We start from the raw sequence: 21,990 nt of genomic DNA on the forward strand, positions 1-21,990 counted from the left end.
GCACCCTTCTGTAGAGTACCAAAGAAAATTGTAACTAAGGATTAGTACCTAAAGGATTATTTCTTTGGCAGAATAATCTGTAATTCTGCTGACTGAAGACAGCTCTAGCAAAAGTGCTGTAAAAGTACTGTCTTGAAATCTGCTCTTTCAGTGTGTGAAGAAGGCTGCTTGTCTTGGTTCTTTTAAGCAGTGCAGGACAGAACACTGGAGCTGCTGAGGCAAACAGGGATGCACAGCAGAAAACAACAGGCATGGTGACATTGCACCTTCATGCTCCTGTCCACATCACTCAGCTTTCAAAAATGGTAGGCTGGGAAGCTGTGGAAAATTGCACACAACTGCACCAGCAACCGTTCTCACTTTCATGTTTTTCATAAAAGCCAAGCTGCCCTTTATGGGTTATTAATTTGTGAAATAATTTATCTCAGAGTAAAACTTAATTTACACAACCTAGCACAAAGACAGAAAATTGTGGCCCAGAATTTAAAAATGTCACTGCAGATGATGCCAAGATAAACATCACAGAAATTTATTTCAGTTGCATCTGCCCTGGCACTTCACAAATAATTTTTTTCGTATTGCCTTTTGGCACTATATTATTTTCCTCTTCACCTACAACAAAGCTCCCTCTAAGCCAGAGAAATACATGTCCATCAAACAGAAATGTTCTTCATAAAAATTGGAGTAATTAGATATTATAGCTCTGTGCCTGAGAGAGATTAAAAGGATATTTTTTATGCTGTGGCAGGGACCACTTTAATTTTCCAGTGGTTTCCTTCTTTACCACTGTCTTTGTCTTCTTTACCTGTTCCTCACCTCAGATGTAAATTGGGGAGGTGCCTCAGGAGGGCTCCAGGGGCACACATTGTGTGTTGTGTGTTGTGGTGGTGCAGCTCAGGGCCGCTGGGACAGCTGAGCCTTTCCTCTCCAGCACTGCACCAAGGGGTCCTGAGACATTCCTGCACTTTATCCCACTTTTATCTCTGTGGGATTCTCTTCTTTTGAAGTTGTTTTGACCTTCTGCCAAGAAGGTCAAGCCAAGATGCAGTTGTTCTAAACCAATCTCTCCTTAGTAGGATTTCCTAGGCTCTTGGGCAGAGACCTTGTTTTCCATTTTGAGCAATCTGTTTTCTGCAATAAACACTGAATATGTTTTTCTGTTGCTATAGAAATAATATTTCATTAAATGAGGGAATCAGTGCCCTGCTGTCGGCAAATCTAATCTAAGTGTTAGTCTCTAGAGCTTGAATTTCACCACTGGGAAGAGGTATACATAATTCTGCAAATTATTTCTGTAACTTTTGCATAAATGTCTTTATACTCTGCAACTGTTAGCTAAATTTCCAAAGTGATAGCATGGAGTTTAACATGGTGTAATGTGTTTACATGGATCTGAACAGAGCCTTCCCCCCTTGCATTTCCCCGCCCTCCTCCCCCATATATTTTCATATTTAGAGCTTGAAATTTCCAACTCTTTCCATAGGAAAATGGGAAGTGGCAGTAAAAGCATCAGCCAGGTTCCTTACCCTGTGGACAGCAGCATGCCACATTTATTTGAATTTTTGGTTTTATTTTTAAAAATTCAGCATCTCCAAGTAATATAGATGTTATTTGCCCTGTTTTTTTCTGGAATTAACAAGAACAACCTAGACTGACCATTAATACACCCCAAAAAGTGATCTGCTCTCCACTACTTTCTAGATTCCCCTGGCTATCATATGCCCAGTACTTGTCAAGTTTCTCAAAGATTTTCCTACAATAACTGTCTACCCTCTGCAGCAGTTAAACCCAAGAGAGTTGTGGATTTTGACTTAATGCACCTCATATCAATGTCCTAACATTTAGCCACAATTTAGACCTAATGTGGTTTTTTTTCTCAGTATTTTTATAAAGCTGTAGAATGCTGGTAACAGCAATAAGGTGGTACTAAAGCCTATAACTGTAGGGTATGTAAAACAAAAAAAATTGTTAATAATGGTCAGTGTTTGTCAACATATTCATTGTGAGTATTTTGAAGAAATTGTAAAAACCCCTTTTATCTCATAAAATACAGGAATTGCAATACAGGAACCTATTTATGCATTTCTCTGCATAAGGTATGTGTAAAAAACACAATTAAAAGTACATGATGATTGATTGTCACAGACCTGTGTGCAAGTGTATGGTAGAAACCTGAATTCAGAGTTCTTGTGAAAATCCTGTTACAGCTTTTGATTTAAAAATTGAGTTATTATTTGTGAAATGGGCCCATGCTAGATGTGTGTTATGTATTGCAGGACAAAACCAATTTATACATGTTCATTTAATTAATTAATAATAGTCATATCAATGACCTCTATAAAGAATAATAGAAAATATTAAGAATAATAAAGAATAGAAAATATAAAGAATAATAAACATTATTCTTTAGAAAACATAGGAAAACCTCTGTAATCATTAGAGGAAAATACCTACCCTTTTAAAACTTCCTTTCTAATTTTTTTCAGTGATTGTAAATCAATCTGTCAATACAATAAATCTTCATAGGCTGGGACAAATTCCTGACATCCAGAAGAATACCCGTATGAATATGCATATTAATGTAAATAAATTGCAGGGAAAACTGGCAATGTACGCAACTATTTTTTTTAATTTAATGGCATTCTTATTATTAAAAGAGACTCATCATATAAATAAGTCATCACAAGACACTGATTAAATTTTTGCTGTTAAAATAGTTCCTGTAACCAAAAAAAAAACAACCAACCAACAACAACCCTTAATTTTGTTGCACAGCCATAAAATATAAGCCAGAAGTTGGCCTGGTTTTTACCCTTGTGCTGTTGCACCATCCAAGGCTGCTGCATTTTTTCACCACATCATGAGTCTGTAGATGAAAAGAATCAGCTGCAGCTCCTGGTGCAGAGCAGTGGCCATGGCAGCACCTCCTGCTGTGCTCTCTGCTGGGTGCTGTCCAGAGCCTGCCTTCAGGGCAGCTCCTGGAAATGGCTGCAGCCTTGGGAAGGGAGGGACTGGGCTGGGTGGATGCACAGGGATAAAGTGGAGATCTTTTCATCATCACATCTAATACACAATATTTTCTTCCTATGTGCAGTTCCATAGACAAAACCGAACAATGAAGGTGAGAAAAAAACCATTAACACTCAAATATTTTGTATTTTTTTTTTCTTTAGGAACCCGATGGAAAAAAAACCAAGAGCAAGATTTAAAGAATGTTCTGAAAAACACTGACCAGGACATACCACTGGTATTTGTCAGTGGGAATCATGATATTGGCAATACTCCATCCAGAGAAACCATAGATGATTATTGCCAGAGCTGGGGAGATGACTACTTCAGCTTTTGGGTTGGAGGTGTTTTCTTTCTTGTGTTGAATTCTCAGCTATACTTTGATTCTTCCAAGTGCCCTGAGTTAAGGCAAGCCCAGGATGCCTGGCTCGATGAGCAGCTGGCTTTTGCTGCAAAGCAGAAATGCAAGCACATAATTGTATTTCAGCACATCCCTCTGTTTCTGAGCCAACCTGATGAAGATGATGATTACTTCAACTTGGAGAAATCAGTTCGTCAGGAGATAATGGAAAAGTTTCATAAAGCAGGTATTTTCTCAAACTTTCCTACTCTTGAATTTTTGTTTCAAATTGTTAATGGCTCTGCTGCCAGACAAAATACATTTAACTTAAATGGTACTGTTTTCAAGGAATTTTTGAATACAGTTTATAAGCCTCATTGTTTCCCATAGATCAAAATTATCAACTGAATCTACTCACCTGTAAAAAGTATCAGACAAAGTTTAAAACTTTGAGTGAGAAGTAAAAAGCTAAACATGAAAAGTTCCTTAGCACAAATAGCAAGGTTTCCATTTTTCAAGTACTGACAGATACAAGACAACCTGAGTTTTTCCTGCCTACAGAGGGGAAAATCAGGTATTGCCATAGGAGAAAAATACAGAATTTATGTTTTACATAAAACATGGAAACAGAATTCAGAATTACCTTGGAGGTTGCTTTCTCCCACACTAAGCCAATTTTAAACCAAGAGTGTAATGCACCCCAGATTTATTCAGTGTTAAAACAAGTCTTGCTCTGCTAAAATCAGTCCTTTGAACATCCATTTCTAATAGGGGCCATGTCTGGAATGAAGGGCAGGTGGAGCATGTGCTAAATGAGTAATTGTACCAAATCCCTCAGCTTTGTGTGATGCCACTTGAGCGCCATGGAGACAGACACAGTACACAGCTACTCCTCCATGCTGTTCCCATTGTTTCCTGGTAATTGCCTTCATGTTCCTGGAGTGTGCCAGTCCCTCAAAATTTCCTGCCATCCTGCCATCACTGCATCAGAATGTCATTTTCTCTGTATCTGTAAGAGAGCACATTATTTGGATTGCTGAACAATGCAAATTTTTTATGATCTTGTTCCCAATTTACCATCTAATTGTTAAGCCTGGCCTCATCCAACTCAGCCTAATTTCCAGGCTCTCAGTCTCCTACTGTTTCCAATCAGTGGGGCCAAAATTCACAGCTATCTGAGGGCTCTCCAGGGCACTGATATATTTGCAGATTCAAGATTTACAAGTGGGATTTTTTTTCCCCATAAGGAGACACGCTGAGAACACCTCCTATCTTTTCATTTTTGTGTTAGTGTTGGTATGGTGGGGAGTGTTGCTCTTGGAGAGCTGGGCAGCTGTGACTGCCTGTGTACCATGGACTGCAGCACATCCTAGTTATGGGTGTATCCCAGGAAACTGGCACTAATGTGGGAACCAAACCAGTTCTTTGCTAGGATTTTCTGTCATCCAGCTGGTTTACTAACATTTGACAGCACTCAGTACTGGGAACATAATTCATCCAGAGGTGAAAGAAACGTTATCACTGTAACATTGTTGTTACATTGTGGTGTTTCTTAGAAGGGTGTCCAGAGGCTTAACCAGAAGTTGGGAAGGCTTCAAATGATGGGGGAAAGATATGGAATGGGAATGAGCAATCCAACTCTAGGGAAGAAATTCCCAAACTCCTTTCTGCGCCACCTTTCTGTTCCCTCCATCATCATTTCTCCTTGTGTCCCTCATTCCCATCTCTAATAAGTTGTTTGGTTTCTTAATGGGTGTGTTTAAACACTGATCTTTGGCATGCTCCTTACTATACACTGACTCAATAGGTAACATTTGCAAGCCAATAATCAAACATTTTGCTAATGAAATGAATACAGAGAACAAGCAGCTCAGTAACTCAGACTGCTGAGAAAAATGAGCAGAATCAAAAGTTGGCTCAGAGTTACCTTAGTAACAGGTGCATTCTGTTTCCATTTTATTATTCTGTTTAAGAGCAGCTTTTGTGAGACCACTGAGGTCTCAGTGGGTTGCAGAGAGGCTGTTGGCATGGTGGCATAGAGGCACAGAGATGCAAGGACCCCACTTGCTTTCTGAACCTCTGCTTTGCTAAAGAGCAATCAAGTTTAGCACATCATTAGACATGAAACTGGTTTTCCCCCAGTTCATTTCATACATTCTTGGAGGATTAAAACACAGGATATTGCCAATGAAATCCCATACTTTCCTTTTTTAAATTTAGAAATTTGGTGTAACAATTTATTCTGGAAAAAAAAAAGTCAGTGTGCCTTTTTAGGAGACCACCAGGCTACCACTATTCTTCTCCCCCAACCTGTCACCAGTCCTTCCTTCCTCCCTTCCTTCTGCCTCTTGCTGTTTCAGTGCTTATAACCATGTTTGGTGTGTCATTATGTCAGTAACATGCGTGGTTTAGGGTGTTTGGCATCATAAGATGGGCATCATATTTCATTTGTTTATAACCCAGGATCAAACCTGGAATTACCCCAGTTCTCTCATGTTTATACTTTTTCTAGAAGTGTCAAACATGGAGACATAACTCAGCAGGTTAGGGAGGTACAGGAAAGGAAAGATAATCTAGTCATTGAAGTCTTTATGAGAACAAAGAAATTCATATGGATTGTGTAGGAAATAGATTCTTAAAGTATGGTCATATTGGTCATATGGTAGCAGGTGCTTTAAACTGAGGTATGCAACTTCAGAAAATTTTTATTTTAATTCCAAAGCCCAGATCTTCTGTAGTTATTATCTTCTAATCACTCCCATGTTACAGAATGGTTTTGTTGTAAGTATCTGCTTATTACAAGCAGAGATAAAAGACTAACTGTAGAGGCTACATCTGGTATGAAATACTGAATTGCATTTCTCACATTAGAAGTGTCCTTAACAGTTGGGCTAATTAAAGATAAAATCATGTCCTTATGGTAAATATTTATAATTGAAAATCTGGCACTTGTAAATATGTATTACTACTGTGCAAAGTTAAACCATACTTGCAAGCTGCATGTGTAAGAAGTCCTGCTAGACCATGGTTTTTTTAAATGCATCATAAGAACTGTTGTCCTTGAAAATGTGATTTTGGTCACAGTGAAAACCAACTCAGTTGAGAGCAGAGTTTAGGATTTAAGCAGAGATACCTTTCTGAAGGTGTATTGGAATAACTCCTGCAAGTTAAGCCAAAGTTGTCAAAGCTCTGTCTCTTCCACATGCAGACATTAAGTACAGAAAAATCTGTGTGCAAGAGCTGTGAAAGAGCTGACCTGACGTTCTCATCTGTGAGATCTGCTGGAGTCACTCGACTCTGCTGCAAGAAATGCATATTCAGCTTTTAAGGATTTTACAGTGCTGATATAAATAGGTTTCCTCATAGCTTTGTAGGGAAAATAAAGAAGTAGTAATGGTCTAGCCAAAAAATCTGGTCTGCAAGTCATGTGTCTTTGATAAACATAAGCAGCAAATTACGTTTTCAAATCAGGCAGTTTATGTAATAGAAGACCTACTTTTTCTTACATACCTCATTCCAGTAAAATTTTCTTAGGACATTAAATATTTTTTCTATGACCTGAAAAGTATGTATATTTTTGGTGAGCTATATACAGTCTTTTAAAGACTTTTTGTCCTTAGAACCATCACTGACACACTGAGCATTACTTATATTAGGTAATACAATATAGCAATAAATGTTTCTTAATGGCACAAATCAACTAAAGCAGTTAAGGAAATGTCTAAACGTATTTAACAGCTCTGTTGAATAAAACCTAAATTAATAGATGGTTTTTCACCAACAGGGTTGAAAAGAGATCTTGTTTCAGAGTTAGATTAAGAATATGTGGTCTATGTAGCTGAGATGCATCTTAAAGAAAATAACTAGACCAGAGATAGAAATATACAGAAGGAAATTCCCTACAGTCTTCAGCTTTTTTTAATTAAAAAGTTTTAAATTCGTCCAAGTGTCTGCAAAGCAATTTTTCAGATGTGGTTAAAAGTATTTAATGTGCACATAGGGGCAAAAATAACAACCTAACTTCATTAAATGGTATATTTTTTCATTATATTTGTGACTGGAGGTGCTGTAACTTCTAACACCTTTACTCATTAAAGTGTGTGATATAGCTTCATTCTCCTCTTAGAAATGTTGTGACAGGAGAGCAGTGTTAAAAGAAGAAGAAGCTCTCAGAACATCCACAGCTGAGATATATTTGAGCACAGAATTAAAGCATGGAGTGTTGAAAGCTGTTGTTTCTAAAATTTACCAGACAACATATGCTATGTTTCATTATTTTCTTTGTTGTGTAATCAGAGTTGACAGGGGAGTAATATTTTCATCTTCCTGCCATTGAGACCTCGATTTTGGCAAAGCCCATACATTGAGTGAGTAATCTCATTGCTTATGTGTCAGTATTTAAGATAATTTAAATATTCTTAACTTCAGTGATTTAGATCAACCTCTTTCAAGATTGCAATTATGCACTTATGGCCCAGGTAGAGTGACCACATTTGATATATTCTAGGTAAGAACAGTTTCCCAGGTATGGCAATGTAAATCTTGCATGGACATACACAAACATAGATTTTTTAAATTGTTTTTTCAGAAGTTCAGCAGCAAGTACAAAATACATATAGCGTGTAAGGACATTAAGTGATATTTGTTCTCAGAAAAATATTTTAAATCAGTTTTATCCATTGGACAAAAGCTTCTTCTTGATCCTTAGAGCACACAGCAATCCAGGACTGTTTGGGGTTTGTGTCAGCTCTGTGAGAAAGCATCACTTTCAGATGGGAAAAAGTAGGCATTCACAGGAGGCATTCACAAAAATGAGCTTGAAGAACAGAGTGACCTTCTAGAGACAGGACCTTTAAAGGCTTATTTAGACCAGTGCTCTAATTAGGTGATCTGGAATCACCCTCTGGCTGTGCCTGTTGTTCCTCCTCTGATTATATAGGAAAAACAAGTGACACCAAAATCCTTTTCTATATAGCTCCATTTAGCATTGTCTTATAGAAAGAAGCTTTCAACATAAATATACTTTTCAAAATAATATTTGGTCTCCTACTTACTCTGACCACCTGACCACCAGCCACACCAAACTCCTGATCCTTTAGGCTACAAAGCAAATTTAAGGCAGAGGTTTCCTGCACATTTGCAGGACAATGTTTGCAAACAAGAGTGCATGGGATATTTCTATTGAAATGCTTATAGAGCTGTGCAATGTAAATTCTAATTACTCAGTTCTTTTTTATTCACACAGCTCTTCTGAGGAGGGACAACAGGGAGCTTCAAAAGGGCTACACAAAATAATTCTGTGTGCTACTGAGGGCTGACCAAAGAGCTTATGAAAGAGAGGATGTTGATCCCAATACTTACCAGTGGGACTGTTTCCTTCTTCTGGTGCTCTGTTGGGAAATTTTTGGGGTGTTGGTTTTTTTTGATAACAGAGTCTGAGAGCTGCCTGAGCACTGAGCAGTTAACAGTGCTGTGACTGATGCTTTCACATCTTTCTTTGCTGCTGTAACACCTGCTTGGCAGATGAGGCAATGGGAGCACTCTGAAATTGCAATGAGATAAAATCAATTCTATTCCACTGAAGAGATTTTGTTTTCAAAGACTTCTAAATATTATTATTCCTTGTGTAGCACTGGAGTCTTGAAAAGATGAGATACACCACGTGCCCGGGGGAGAAAAAAAGGTGCAGCAAAAAATGCCTATGGTTAATGTGGCTCTTGTAGGGAAGCTGAAAGAACATCATTTTGGAGTGCAAAATTGTTGAGAGAACAGGTATCACTCTTGAACCGACCACATTGTTCAGCACTTCAGACAGCAGCTGTACTCTGCAAGTGAAAGGAAGGAAGAAAAGCCAGTTTGTGCCTGAAACTCCAGGGGAAATGTTCAGATCAATTTATCCATATGACTTAAATGGTTGTATTTGCCAGAAACACTGCCTTTTACAAAATACCTGTGTACTGTAACCTGTGTGGGGGTGGACACACATCTCAGAGCAGCATCTCCCTGTGCCTGGATACTTACTTGGTTCTCCTCTCTTTGAAAACTATGACAGGGTACAAGAGTGTTGATAGCATTCAGATCCTCCAATACAATTTAATGTCTTTACAGAACTGCCTCTCCACCTTTTTGCTTCTGCTTTGGCTCTACTGGTGCTCCTCCCTAGCTCCTGCACTTTTGGGGACAAATGTATCCAGGATCAGCTTTTTCTAGTCTGTTCTCTTTCTTCAGTCCTTGACTGAGAAACAGATTTGTGTGGTGACCCATGGATTTTTGGATAGACATAACTCTGTTTAAAATCTAATTTTATCATTAAACTTGAACAGCTAACTGAAAAGCAGAGTAATGGGAGCAGAATGAGGGTCTCAATAGCCCAGTCTCCTGCTGCTCCCACTCCCCAGACTCTTGTGAAGGGCACAGAATAGAAAAGTGCATAATGGTATTTTTTTTCCAGGCCTCTTCCCACCTCCAAGATTTTTTCTTTCAGTACTTACTGTGTCATATTAATGTTACCAACATAATGCAATTTAGTGATTCCTCTCTAAATTTGTTCAGTTGATTTGTGAAAACTTCCAGCTTTCACAGTGGTCTGCAGGAGGGAATTTCATGTTTCACAGCTCTCTGAAGAAATGCTGCCTTTTGTTTGCTTTGAACTTCACCTGCAGTCTGGGTGGAGAGCCATCAACCAGTACATGAAATGCAGTGAACATTGATTCATGTCTGCAGTTACTGTAAAAAATAGTTCATTAATCAGCACTTAAAAGGTGACAATCTGAACCATGTGATAAATTTTGTTGTTCAGTCAGAACCACCTTTTTTCCCCAAATTCTCTACAGAGAGCATGGAAAGAGAGGCAAAGTCTGTACTGTACCCATTACATATTTATTATGTCATTCATATTGCACTAATTTAGCCTTCTCCTTCTTTTACAGTCTCATTTGCTTTTGCTGAGAAAAGCATTTATTTAATTGAAGGCTCAGTCTAAATAAAGCATGCTACTGATTGCCTATGCTGATTATTCCAGGCATTCTCCTCCTAATTTGGAAAATCTGCTTGCTTTTCTTTGGTTTATTTTTATGTTGGTAATTTTTTTCCTGTATTTTTACTCTGTCCATAGTGCTGGGTTGAGCAGTTTGATTTCCAGCTGAGATGAGGTCAGTCACATTTTGGACACAGCAAACCTGCCTCAAAAATGGGGTTTGTACATTTGGAACTAGAGTTGGAAAACAGCTTCTTCTGAATTTGGGGGTTTTGGAATCAAGCCATAGAAGTGAGTCTAATTACAGAAACTGGAGTCAGACACCCCTGGAATTTAAACTAGCTCAAGACTGAATTACAACTCAATATTACCTGATTATGTGAGAAAAACTGTTTCCCAGGTACATGTTTCTTTGGGGTTTTCAAGGAAAACCTGGGTGCATTGTTTTCCATCCAGTGTCACTGCAACTCAGTTTCCCTGGAGACTGGGGCTCAGCCTGGATTTCTTGAATTAAACTAGAAAACAGTAAATTTTTCACAAAGTTAAGAGGTGTTACCTGTTTCACAAACTCTTACTGCAGCATGGTTACAGAATACACCTGGTTTGTTTAATAAAGCAAAGGGGTGATTTGGCTGGCATTTCTTGTTTAAAATGAGACACTAACATGATTTAGCTATTCCTGAAATAGAAAGGCTGGTCAAAACACTGACAAGTTATGGCTGTTTGTTGGGCCACACAGAAAGAAAGGCCAGAGTCCCCTTTCTTCCTGCCCAGATGGAGTTGAAAACATGCCCAGTCTTCCATATCCTTACATTTTTCTAAGCTACAGAAGACAGCAGTAGAGTCCCAAGTTAAGGGAACTTGGGAGTCTGGGAATTACAGGACTGCAGCTGCACAATAAGCTCCAGCAGGGATGTTATCACTCAGGGGAGCTGTCCATGAGACACAGCTAAATGCCTTTGTTCTCTTACAGTGCAATTGCATCAAAATGATGCTGACCCTTTTCCCTGGTGCCACAGAAGGGTTTTTCTGAGTGATAAATGATCATTTGTAGAAGGAGTATGCTGCACTTTCAAAATTCTGTAAAATATTCTCAGCTTCTCCTGCTAACAGACAAACTGCCTCCTGCACAATACTCAGTTGTAGTTTCTTTTTGTGTAATGAAGTATTTTCTCACCTGGTTCTTGTCAGGAATAAAATCAACAGTGTGCTAACTACACTGGGATGGCTAAAGTTTTCTTCTCATTTTCTTCAGTACCTCCAGGGCTGAAAAAGGTGCTGACTATTTCAGTTAGGACTTGGTTTCTTTCAGAGCAATCCTCTGCTTTAGGTTGCTTGGGAGCTCAGAAGTGCTGTAAGATGGCCACAGTTAGAGAGAATAATCTCTGTAAAATCAGAGCTGCTGCAGGCTGTGAAGAGGTGATATAGTTTTTTGTACACAGGCAGCTGCTTCTGAGCCTGCTTGGATCCTTTGGAGCCTCCTGATCCTTTTCTGTGCAGCAGCCAGAGCAGATCTCAGAGAGTTGTGTAGGCACCTTTCCCTGTTAGGCAGTGGAACAGTACCTGTTAGACCCTCTCTGTAAGAAAAGGAGAGGGTAATCCTTTTAATATATTGTGCTGGTGTGGGTCACAGAGGCTCAAGAGAGAACCAACAGAAAAAGTGAAAATGGGAAATGCTGGTAAAAATTGTCCAACTTCCCAAAGCTGATAAAGTGAAGAAGATGCAAATCAACAAGAGCTTGGGGAAGCTCTACTACTTATTTGGAGAGCTGGCTTTAGAAAGCAGACACAGAAAACAAAAGAGAGGGTAGCAAAGTCTTCAGAGGCACTTTTGAATTTCCTTTTGAAAAATGTCTGCAGTAGAAACCATGAGTCAAGTGTTGATAATGTGGTTTTGACTTGGAAAAAGATATCCAAATTAAAATATGAACTTAGTTTGAAATTTTATTAAAATAGAGTTGTTCTGCCTATGAAACAGGTAGCATCAAAGGCAGGATGCTAAACTGCATGAGCTGGTTGTTGCCCTCCCCAGCACTCCCCTCTTACCTTGCCTCAACCTCTGTGTTGCCTTACAGCCCCAAGGGCCATAATGCAGTCTGAGAATTAGCATAAAACCTAAGTGCTTATATGCTTTATTCATGGTTGAGCTGATGAAAAGTCTAAGGCTTATCAACATATTTAAGTATTACATCTTATCACATGACTCTTTTAACAATCCTTGTTTGGGTTTGTTGTTACATCATGAATAATTTTTGCTAAGTAGGTTGCTCTGGGCTCAAAGAACTTGTGCCAAAATAGGTATTTCATTCTTTAGTAGGGATGCATTATTCTGAAGGGAAAAATAGTTACCATCAGATCTTTGGAAAAGGAAAATCTTTTTGTCTTTTAGATTTAGCTTTTTCAGATCAGAACTAAAAAGGAAATTTTGTGCTTGATCAGAAAGTGATGGTAAATTGGATGGCAGGAGAACAGCTTTGGTTTACTAAAATCAGGAGCAATTCCCATATCTAAACCTTTTTTACAAAGACATTGACTTTTTTCACATCTTGACTGATTCTTAAAAGTCCTGTTTGGTAGCAGGCATGAAGCTCAGTGGGTTTAGGTGTTTTCTTGACTCAAGTAAAGTTTTAGCATAGACAGAACAGGACCTGGTACCCAGCACTGGGTGGAGCCTGTTCTGTATCTCTGGCTTCCAGTCTTGTCCTGGTCAAAAAATTGATTTGGCAGTTCAGACCTTTTTTCCTTAGCAGATACTCTGTAATCTGTGTCATGTTAAGCAGTCTGACATCAGATGATGATGATGATCACAGATACAGGATGTGTGGATTGTTTTGCTTTTTTTTTTAGTGTAACTGTCTGCACAGTTTTTTACTTTATTCTGATTTTAATCCATTTTTTCTTTAGTGAATAATCCATTAGGTATGAATAGTGTCTTGGATCCAGCTTTTTTTAGTAAATGGATACTGTGAAACCTCCGGTCACATTTAAATTCAAATAACTGTGTATTTCATAAAAAATGAAATAATGAATGCTTGTGAAGGTGCTGTTCTTTGGACATTTATTTGCACAGGAATTCTTTAGTATTTCATACAGCTTTTATATCAATGCTTCTTCCAGCTGCTGTTTAAGAACCCAGTGATAAAACACAAAAAATCACTGCTCCACCTTCCTTTCTTCTGTTGTAGTGGGAAGGGACTGGATGTTTCAGTATATAGCTGGATGCATTTTACTGACCTGGGGTAAAGTGGGCTATAAAAACAAGGTCAGCCAGGACACTGTTCTTTCTTCAGAGAGTTGAGGGGGAAGGGCTGGGGGGTGTCTGTTGCTAGCAGCTTGGCATTATTACTTCAGATAAACATCTGAAATTAATAACTTAAATTTGAGTGCCAACATCTCTAAGATTCGTTTTATGTTAAAGATCAAAAGCAAGAGCAAAGTAAATTGCCTGCTTGTCATCTTGGTGTTACTGCAGTGACTGGTTCAGCTTTCCTGCTTGTGCTAGCTCACAGAGTGGGTACAGCACAGCTGGGTGAACAGGAAAGTGCTCCTGCAGAAAAACCCCATCAGTGAGCCTCCATCAGTACCCAGCAGTGCCCTGTTTGTGTCCTTGTTCAAGGTGTAACATCCTGGAACCCAGCATTAACAGGAGTTAATAGTAGCACTAAAGGGTATCTGAAAACTGAAGTCTGGGCAAACTTTTTACTGCTGTGTGTCTCTGTCTAGGATGGGTTTCTCAAAATCATTCCTTGAATTATGAGACAAGTGGAACGTTTTTTTCTTTAGCATAACTACAATTCCTTTATAACTTTTGTATCCTCTGTCCTTCTACTTACACTTAGGGTTTGGTTTACCAAATGATGACACAAAGCTTTGGCTTCTTTTCCTCTTTTAAATTGAAATGTCAAATTCTCTGGATGGTGGGAAGATGCTACTTTAGGACACAGAGAACTTAATTCCCTTCCAAAGTACCTATTTCTGTTACTAAAAGTGTGTCACATGGCTTTGCACCTCACTATGGGTTTATGATTCTTACTTGTTCTTAATTTTTTTCATAGACTAAAGTAGTTCTGCTTACCCACAGAAAAAGTGGGAAATACTGAAGAGGCCTTGTTACCTTGTTACAGTAGCAGCATCACTGACTTTTGTATTCCACCACTGCCTTTTGAGGGACTCTGACTGGGTTTCTCCAAGATGTAAAAACACTTCACCAGTTTTGCTGGGTTTCTGCAGCTGGGTCACAGCAAGCTCCCAGAGCTGTCCTGCAGTTTCTCACCTCATGCAGGAGCCAGAGTGGTTCCACTGCAGGATAATCAGCCCTGGGACGCTGAATCAGGGGAGCAGACAGGCTGGAGCTGACAATGCCCTGCTACCATTGCTCAGTGACAAGGGGGCTTCATTCTCTGTTTTCCACATTGACTCATTTGCTGTTTGAGAAGGGCTTGGGTTTGAAATATGAAAGCCCATGTAGCTCTTACGAGACACACAGCAGAATAATTTATATTTTGCTTTCCAAGCTGCTTAATTTTTAACTATACTTTGAGCCAAGTTTATATATTTTATATCAGTCTCCAGATCACTCACTCCTGCAAAAGCAAAGGATTGATGTTAGCCAGCTGTCTTAAGATGGGTTCACCTACTTCCTTTTTCACTTTATCTCTGTGAAAGAGATCTAAATCTACTGCAGGAGAAAATGTGGAAGGTTTTTTCTGGCTAGAGAAATAAGGATTTCCATGTGAAGCTGTAGCATGTTCCTCATTACAGCTCTCTGGCTTTAAATTGCCTTTGCTATTTTCCAGGATTTCTGCTGTCTGAAGGCAAAATCAGTTGTTGGTAGCTTTTTATTTTTTAAATGTCATTTAAGGTTGTAATGTCTCACAAATTCCCCTCTCTGGCCTGCCAACAAAATTTCCAGTATTTTTAGTCATCTGATCCAGTAATTTTTCAATTTCACAACAGTATAAAGTAGCATTAGATGCAGCTTCAGGAACCTGTAAGGGTCTAGACCAAGAGTCTAAGGACCAAGCATGCCAAAGCATAATCCCAAATCCCATTTGTAAAATTAGCTATTTATCCTAACTCCACATTTCCATTCAAAATAAAACATACACTACCTTAAATTAGCAAGAAAAGTGATGAATTTTTTTGTTACCAAACTCTGAATGCTGTTCAGTGTGCTGCTCAGCTCTGCCTATGGGCACAGCTTGGAAAGGCTAAATGGCAAAGGAAGGTGTGAATGAAAAGCTTTGTCCAGGGCAGAACGTTCTCTCCCAGGGAGGAAGCTGCATTCTTAACTCTTGTGAGGGGGTTTGCAAACTTTGACAGGAAAGAGAAGTGCTCAGCAACAAGATGATGTTTGTTTTTTTTAATTCATTTAAGGCGTCATCATTTTGTAGTAATAAAAGTATTTTGTTAAAATTTATCAGATATGGGGAGGGGAAGATAATCTATTTGGCAGCATGAATCTGATTTGTAAAGACAATCAAAAAGGCCATTCAGAGAAACAAGTACAACTTCTACCCATTTGTTTGTTTATGTTTGCAAGACAGCAGAAACAAAAATTAGAAATTACTGGTTTGGAGGTGAGAATGACATAATTCATTTAATTTCAAATAGTTTCAAAATTTCTATAAAAACTCCATATGTTTTACTCCAATGAAGTCCAAAATATAAGTAATCTGGGGGGTTAAAAAAAAAAGGGAAACAGAACAGCCTTAAGTCATTAAAAATAGAGAGGGAATCAGAGTCACTGCCTTGTTTGTCCCCATACATGATAAATGTTCATTCATGTCATTCCAAGCCTGACTCTTGCAGGTGTCAACCTTTCCTTTCCTGGCTGTTCCTCTTTCTCCCTCTCTTCTTAAAACTTCTGCTTTATTAGATTTCTTTGATGTACCTGGGTTTGGTTCCATCTGTGATATCCTCAATGTCTTGTGAAATGACTACAACTTACTTTCCCCTGTGTGTTTCTTGTTTGTCTTGCCCCTTTAGTTTTTTTAAGGTCACTGGCCTTGGGTGTAGAGGTTTAAGCTCTCCTTGGGAAATTTTCTTCCTGCTAATTGACAAATACAGCTCTGCCCTCTTCACCTTTCAGCCTGTGTTTCAGTCATTCTCTAGGCAGGGATCTCATTTTAATCAGCTGCTTCTGGACTGTCCCTTCTTTCTAGGCAAAGGAGTGGGGAGAAAGCAAACACACCTTGCAGTGAGCATGAAGAACTCAGAGTCCAGTAACCCTAAACTCAGCTGGTGGAGCACAATAAAGTTTGATTATTTATTACTATTAGAATAATTTACAAATTATTTGTTTAAAATGCAACTTTGGGTAAATGTTTTAGTTTTAACTTTATGCTTAATGAGCCATTAAAGAAGGAAGCTAAATCTGACACCTGTAAGGTGCTAACTAAATATAACTCTGTATTTTTTTTTTTCTTTTTTTCTTTACCAGGCATTAGAGCTGTATTTTCTGGGCATTACCACAGGAATGCTGGAGGGTCCTACAAAGGCCTGGAAATGGTGGTGTCATCAGCTATAGGATGTCAGCTGGGACAGGATACACACGGCCTTCGGGTGGTGGTTGTGACAGAGGAGAAGGTGGTGCACAGATACTACAGCTTAACTGACCTGGGCAGCCATGGCCTAGAGAAGGAGCTGCTGGATATGCTTGCTAAGCAAAAGTAGGCTGTGTCAAAAGAGATTTTTCTGTGTTAGATAAATGTAAACAGTTTCCTAAAGTTTCCCCAAGCAGAACTCCAGATTTCTGACTGCAGTGTCCAGAACAAGTCTCAGTTTGTTGTCATCCTAAATAACAAGGAAGCTGTTGACATGTTTTTCTTTTTGAAAATGAGACCTATGAGGAATATGGGAGAAGAGCAGAGCTAATATGGTAATGTGTGATTGAAAAGTACAGTTCTGAGAATTTTCACTTTGCTCCTAGGTAATACTTTCTTATTACAGAGAAACTGGTGTCTGTAACCGTTTAACTTGAGAAGGTATTTCAAAACCAATAAATTTAGTAATTTCTGTAACCTTCTGGACAATATGAATAGGGCACATTTTACAGAAACAAATCTCAAAAAATGTGAAATTGGCAGAATACTGCTGAATTTTAGCAACTTTTGGATCGTATCCTGTTACCTTGGTGTATTTTCTCCCATTTCCCACACTTTATTTTCTTAGCTCTTCAGAGCCAGGAGCAATAGGAGACACATTCTGGTTTGCAGTCACAGCTTGAGTTTCTGTTATATCTGTTATAAAATTTTATATAATGTTATATAGTTTTATAGTTTCCATTATATAGTTTTATATAATGAATGAAAAGTCTGGAAATGAGGCTGATATAAATGTCACTGACAGAAACTAAGGGTGAAACAACTACTTCCATTTTGAAATTTCACTGCCATTCAATTAGCATATATCCTGGCTCTAGATATGGAAGTTGGAATAATTGTATGGGGAGAATATTCTGTACAGAATACTGTAATCAGAAGTCACTTTGTTGATTCCTAGACAAACAGAGAACTTTGATTTCCAAATGCAATGTAGAGTGCCTTACTGTAAGGCAATACAGAATACTACAGAATATTGAAAACCCTAAAAAGTATGTTTTCTTCACTGCAATAAGTCTTCAAAAAGAAATTTATAAAATAGTTTACATGCTGCAATCCACCTCTTTTTTTAGCAAGTGTATCTAATTTGTTGCAAATAAATTCTTCATGTAATTAAATCATAGCTGTTGGGGTTTTTAAGTATTTAGTTGAACACATTACAATCCATGCCATGGGTTATCTGGAACTGGAGCTGGTGCAGCTTTGGCACCTGAAGAGGGAGGAACACAGTGAGCATCATTAATGCATTCTGTCCTGTTTTATGTATGTACTCACATAAAACAGTGTTCCCTAGAGGGTATTCCAGGTATTTAAACACGGTGGAAAGTAGGAAATGCTCTGCTGAAGAGTCATTTAATTACATTTTACTTACAACAGTTTATCAAGGAGTCTCCTTCAAGCCTGATTTATGGAACTGCTGAGACTGTAAAATCACCTTTGCCTTGCAGCAAGTGGCTGTACCTGCAGCTGGACAGGCCCACCTGGGGACTGCAGCCCCATGGCAGCAGCTTGAGCAGAGGTGATGTTGGATTCAGAGAGAAAGAAGGTGATTTTGCTTTTATTCTCCAGCTGCTTTTGCTTAGGTGCATGTTTTCACAGTCTCATTTTCAGTAGAATGAGAGAAAATGGAAAATGAGAGAACATTTTGTAGCTATATAATACAATCATGAGAAGGATATTTAACCATAGTTTGTGGCTGGACATTCCTGTATGTAGAAAGTTATAAAAATAAGCTAAGAATGTGGGTTTTTACCAGCATAAATGACAAATTGTGTTTCCTCACTTTTCTTAGTGTAATTAGCTGGTTAAGAATTAATACTGATGCTTTAACTAATTTGAAATGGCAGAGGTCCTTGCTGTCACTATGCCTCATCTTCCTTATGTCAAGAAAAATAAAATATGTTAAATTATGAAACAATTCACCCATGGAGACCCTAATTATAATTTAAAACAACATCTTTTGATGTTGAGGACATTATTTTGGTACCTCCAGCAGGGTTGGTAATTGTAACTCTCTGTCAGTGTCAGCATATGACTGCCTTTAAAGCAAGGTATGTCACTAACAGTTCAAAGTGCTGATGAAGCAAGAGAGCAAGGGAGTCCTCCTGTTGCTGTGGGCTCAAGGGGCTGGACAGAGATTTAAAAACATCAAGTGATCACAGTTCATTTTGGTTTCTCTTAGGCTGCTAAAAGGATGAGATAAACTTCGATGTCTCTTATTAAATGAGAAAAATTCACATGAGAACAGCAGAGGAACCTGTGAGGTAACCACACACTACTGTAATCAAGTACAGTCTGAGGGGAGACTTGTGAACATGAGGCAAATGACTGAAAACAAAGTCTTTGGGAGAAATATTGGTTTTCCAGCTTCAGTGTAAGCAAATTTAAGAACACACTATTTCTGAACCTCTCCAAAAAGTCATTAAGGCATGAGTACACTCTGTTTGCCTACTGCTTGCCTTTAGTGCATTTGGCTCCAGCATCTCATCTTGCAGGTTTTAATAGAGGTAATATTTTTATAGAGCTACAGTATTCAGCTCCTGGAGATTAGAGACAGAGATGAAACACCAGATGTCTCATTAAAAATCACATTTCACACTGGCAGAAGTAAAGTCTCCCCTGGCACCTCTATTTGCAGACAGCCTATGCCATGGTCACTGCTTGATGATTCCTTTCTTATCTCAGCTCAGCTACTTGGTTCCCAGTGTCTGCTTTTCCCAGACATTATCCTCAGCTGGTTTTATTCTGCTGTGAGAAAAATAACTGAAGACACATCTAATGTAAGCAAATCAAACAGCAGGAGGAAAACCTAAACATTTCCCTGCTTCACAGGGCCCAGGTCCCCATGTGTGTCATGGCACAAGTGGCTGTGTCACTGCAGGCTCACTCATCCTGTCACTGCTTAATGCTGGGAAAAAGCAACTGCTGCTCTTCACACCCTCCCTGAGCCTTTCTGGGCAGACTCCAGCTGAACACAGCAATGTCCTTTAGAGCAAGGGCAACCTTCACACACCCAGCACTTCCCAGTGTGCCTGCCAACAAACCCTGGCATTACCTGGCATCTCAGGAGTCCCAGTCACCAGGGAGAAAAGCTGATTGGCATCAGAAAATTGTAAAGAGGGAATTTCCACTTCATTAATATTCTGCATTTACCAGGAATGTCTCTGCTGACATGAGACACCACATTTCCGGCACATATGGAGGTGCAAAGCCAGGTGGTTTAGGGTGCAGGCACTGTGCTTGTGGACACTTCATTGGAAAAGAATCCCTAAATAAAGTGCAAAAACAAAACATATAATAGAGAAGAAGCATTAGGCCAACCTATTAAATCAGTTTCCAGCCTAAATGAAATACAACTGTGCAGCAGCAGATACAGAAGGGGCATCCCCAAAAACCCCCAACACTCACAGAACTCAGGCAACACAGACAAATCAAAAGCTTTTCAAGCAATACAGAAAACACACCCAACACTTCTCTTCAGGAAAAAAAAAATTAAAATAAAAAATTCCAAAAGCAAAACCACAACCCACAACTTAGGGAGCCATTACTTGTTTTAATTGACATTTTCATTTGTTTCTCTAGAAGTAATTTTCTCCATTAGCACTTTGTCAAATGCAGATAGTTTAGTACATTTCTACTAATAAACACCTTTTCTTTTTCCTCTAGGAGACCCATTAAAGCGTCATCCTATTTAAATTTATAATGTTGTTATGTCACTTTTGGGCAGCCAGAAATTGAAACATCCATCTTCTAAATATATCCCTATCTTTCTGAGACATTGCTTAGAAAGGTCTAGCATTGTTAAAAAACACAATTTGGCCTTTTAAATTAACTGGCAATGGCATTATCTGTATTGAAATCTTTCTCACCTTCCATACAAAAAAGACACAGCAATACAGAAAGGCAGCTCATACTGCTGTAACAAACCAAGATCCACAGCCTGTGCAGGGAGTTCCTGGGTTATGTCACCAGCACTGCAGGTAGGACACCTCCCAAGCTCTTTAGTTGTTTAATTGGAGACACAACTGGAGAGAAGTGATGTAGCACATGAGCTGTATAGAACAGTATTGTCACCTCCACCTCACCCTCAGTCCTTCTTGGGGATATTTAAAAAGTTATTTGGCATATTTAGATGTATGATGACTGCAAAATGGTGTAATATTAATAATTCAAAGTATTTCATTTTAGCACAGTGCCATACAGAAGGTGAAGTGTTTATTACCAAAAATCAACTCCAACAATTACTGGGATTGCTGTACTCATTCAGTATATTTCAGCATATTTTGTTGAGACTGCAGATTTCTACATCATTCTTTAAGGTGTTCCACAATACAACACCATCAAAAACAGGACAAAAGAAGAGGATCTATCATTCATGAAAAACACTGGGTTTTATCAGTACACTACCTCAATGCAGTAAGGATTACAGTTTCAACCACTTTTCCAAGAAAGCAAGGTAAAAGAGAGAAATACCAGAGCATTCTGTCTGTGACCCAATTTGGGAGCTGAGACAGACCAATTATTGTTCAGAGAACAGCATTCCTTTTTACTGTGCAGCAACTTAACCAAGACAATAAATTCATGCATATTTAAAAATAATTCTATTTAAAAACATAGATGCTGCCAATCTTCCCAATTAAAGGACTTTTCATATTCCCTTTATTCAGTACACAGCCATGACAGGAGAACTGTAAAGAAATATTTTGTAAAGTCTATTTCTAAGCCTTGTTTTCCAGAGAATTTTTTTTGCTGTGGGTACAAGAGGAGGTAGTATTTTATATGTGGGTCATTCAAAATTTATTCTACATTTTACAGCCTGCACTTTCTATACAAATTAGTTTGTAGTAAAATCAGAGTTGAAGAAAAACTTAACAGTTGCACAAAAATAGAGAAACATGAATACATAGCAAAGGGTGAGTCTAAATAATCCAAAGAGCAACAGAACCATGTTAAAATTCACTTTGCAATAAGCTTTTTATGGAAAGAACTTGTACAAATGTATTTGTTTCACTGTTTTTCTTATCTGTACACTAGGCCATGTAGAATTTTCCTATTTTTCTTCT

General features: G+C 38.6%; 1 protein-coding gene across 2 annotated transcripts in view; it reads left to right on the forward strand.

Annotated features, from left to right (window-relative positions):
* Window positions 1–18,845, forward strand: part of CPPED1 (calcineurin like phosphoesterase domain containing 1) — a 56,545-nt gene extending 37,700 nt beyond the window's left edge. For both annotated transcript variants that reach the window (XM_066560652.1, XM_066560651.1), the window contains exons 3-4: window positions 3,174–3,596; window positions 16,768–18,845. In XM_066560652.1, coding sequence (XP_066416749.1) covers window positions 3,174–3,596; window positions 16,768–17,000 — 656 coding nt within the window. In that variant the 3' untranslated portion in view covers window positions 17,001–18,845. The remainder of the gene's footprint in view (window positions 1–3,173; window positions 3,597–16,767) is intronic.
* Window positions 18,846–21,990: the final 3,145 nt, after the last annotated feature.

The sequence above is a fragment of the Molothrus aeneus genome, chromosome 16 (assembly GCF_037042795.1).
Source record: "Molothrus aeneus isolate 106 chromosome 16, BPBGC_Maene_1.0, whole genome shotgun sequence".
Classification (NCBI taxonomy): domain Eukaryota; kingdom Metazoa; phylum Chordata; class Aves; order Passeriformes; family Icteridae; genus Molothrus; species Molothrus aeneus.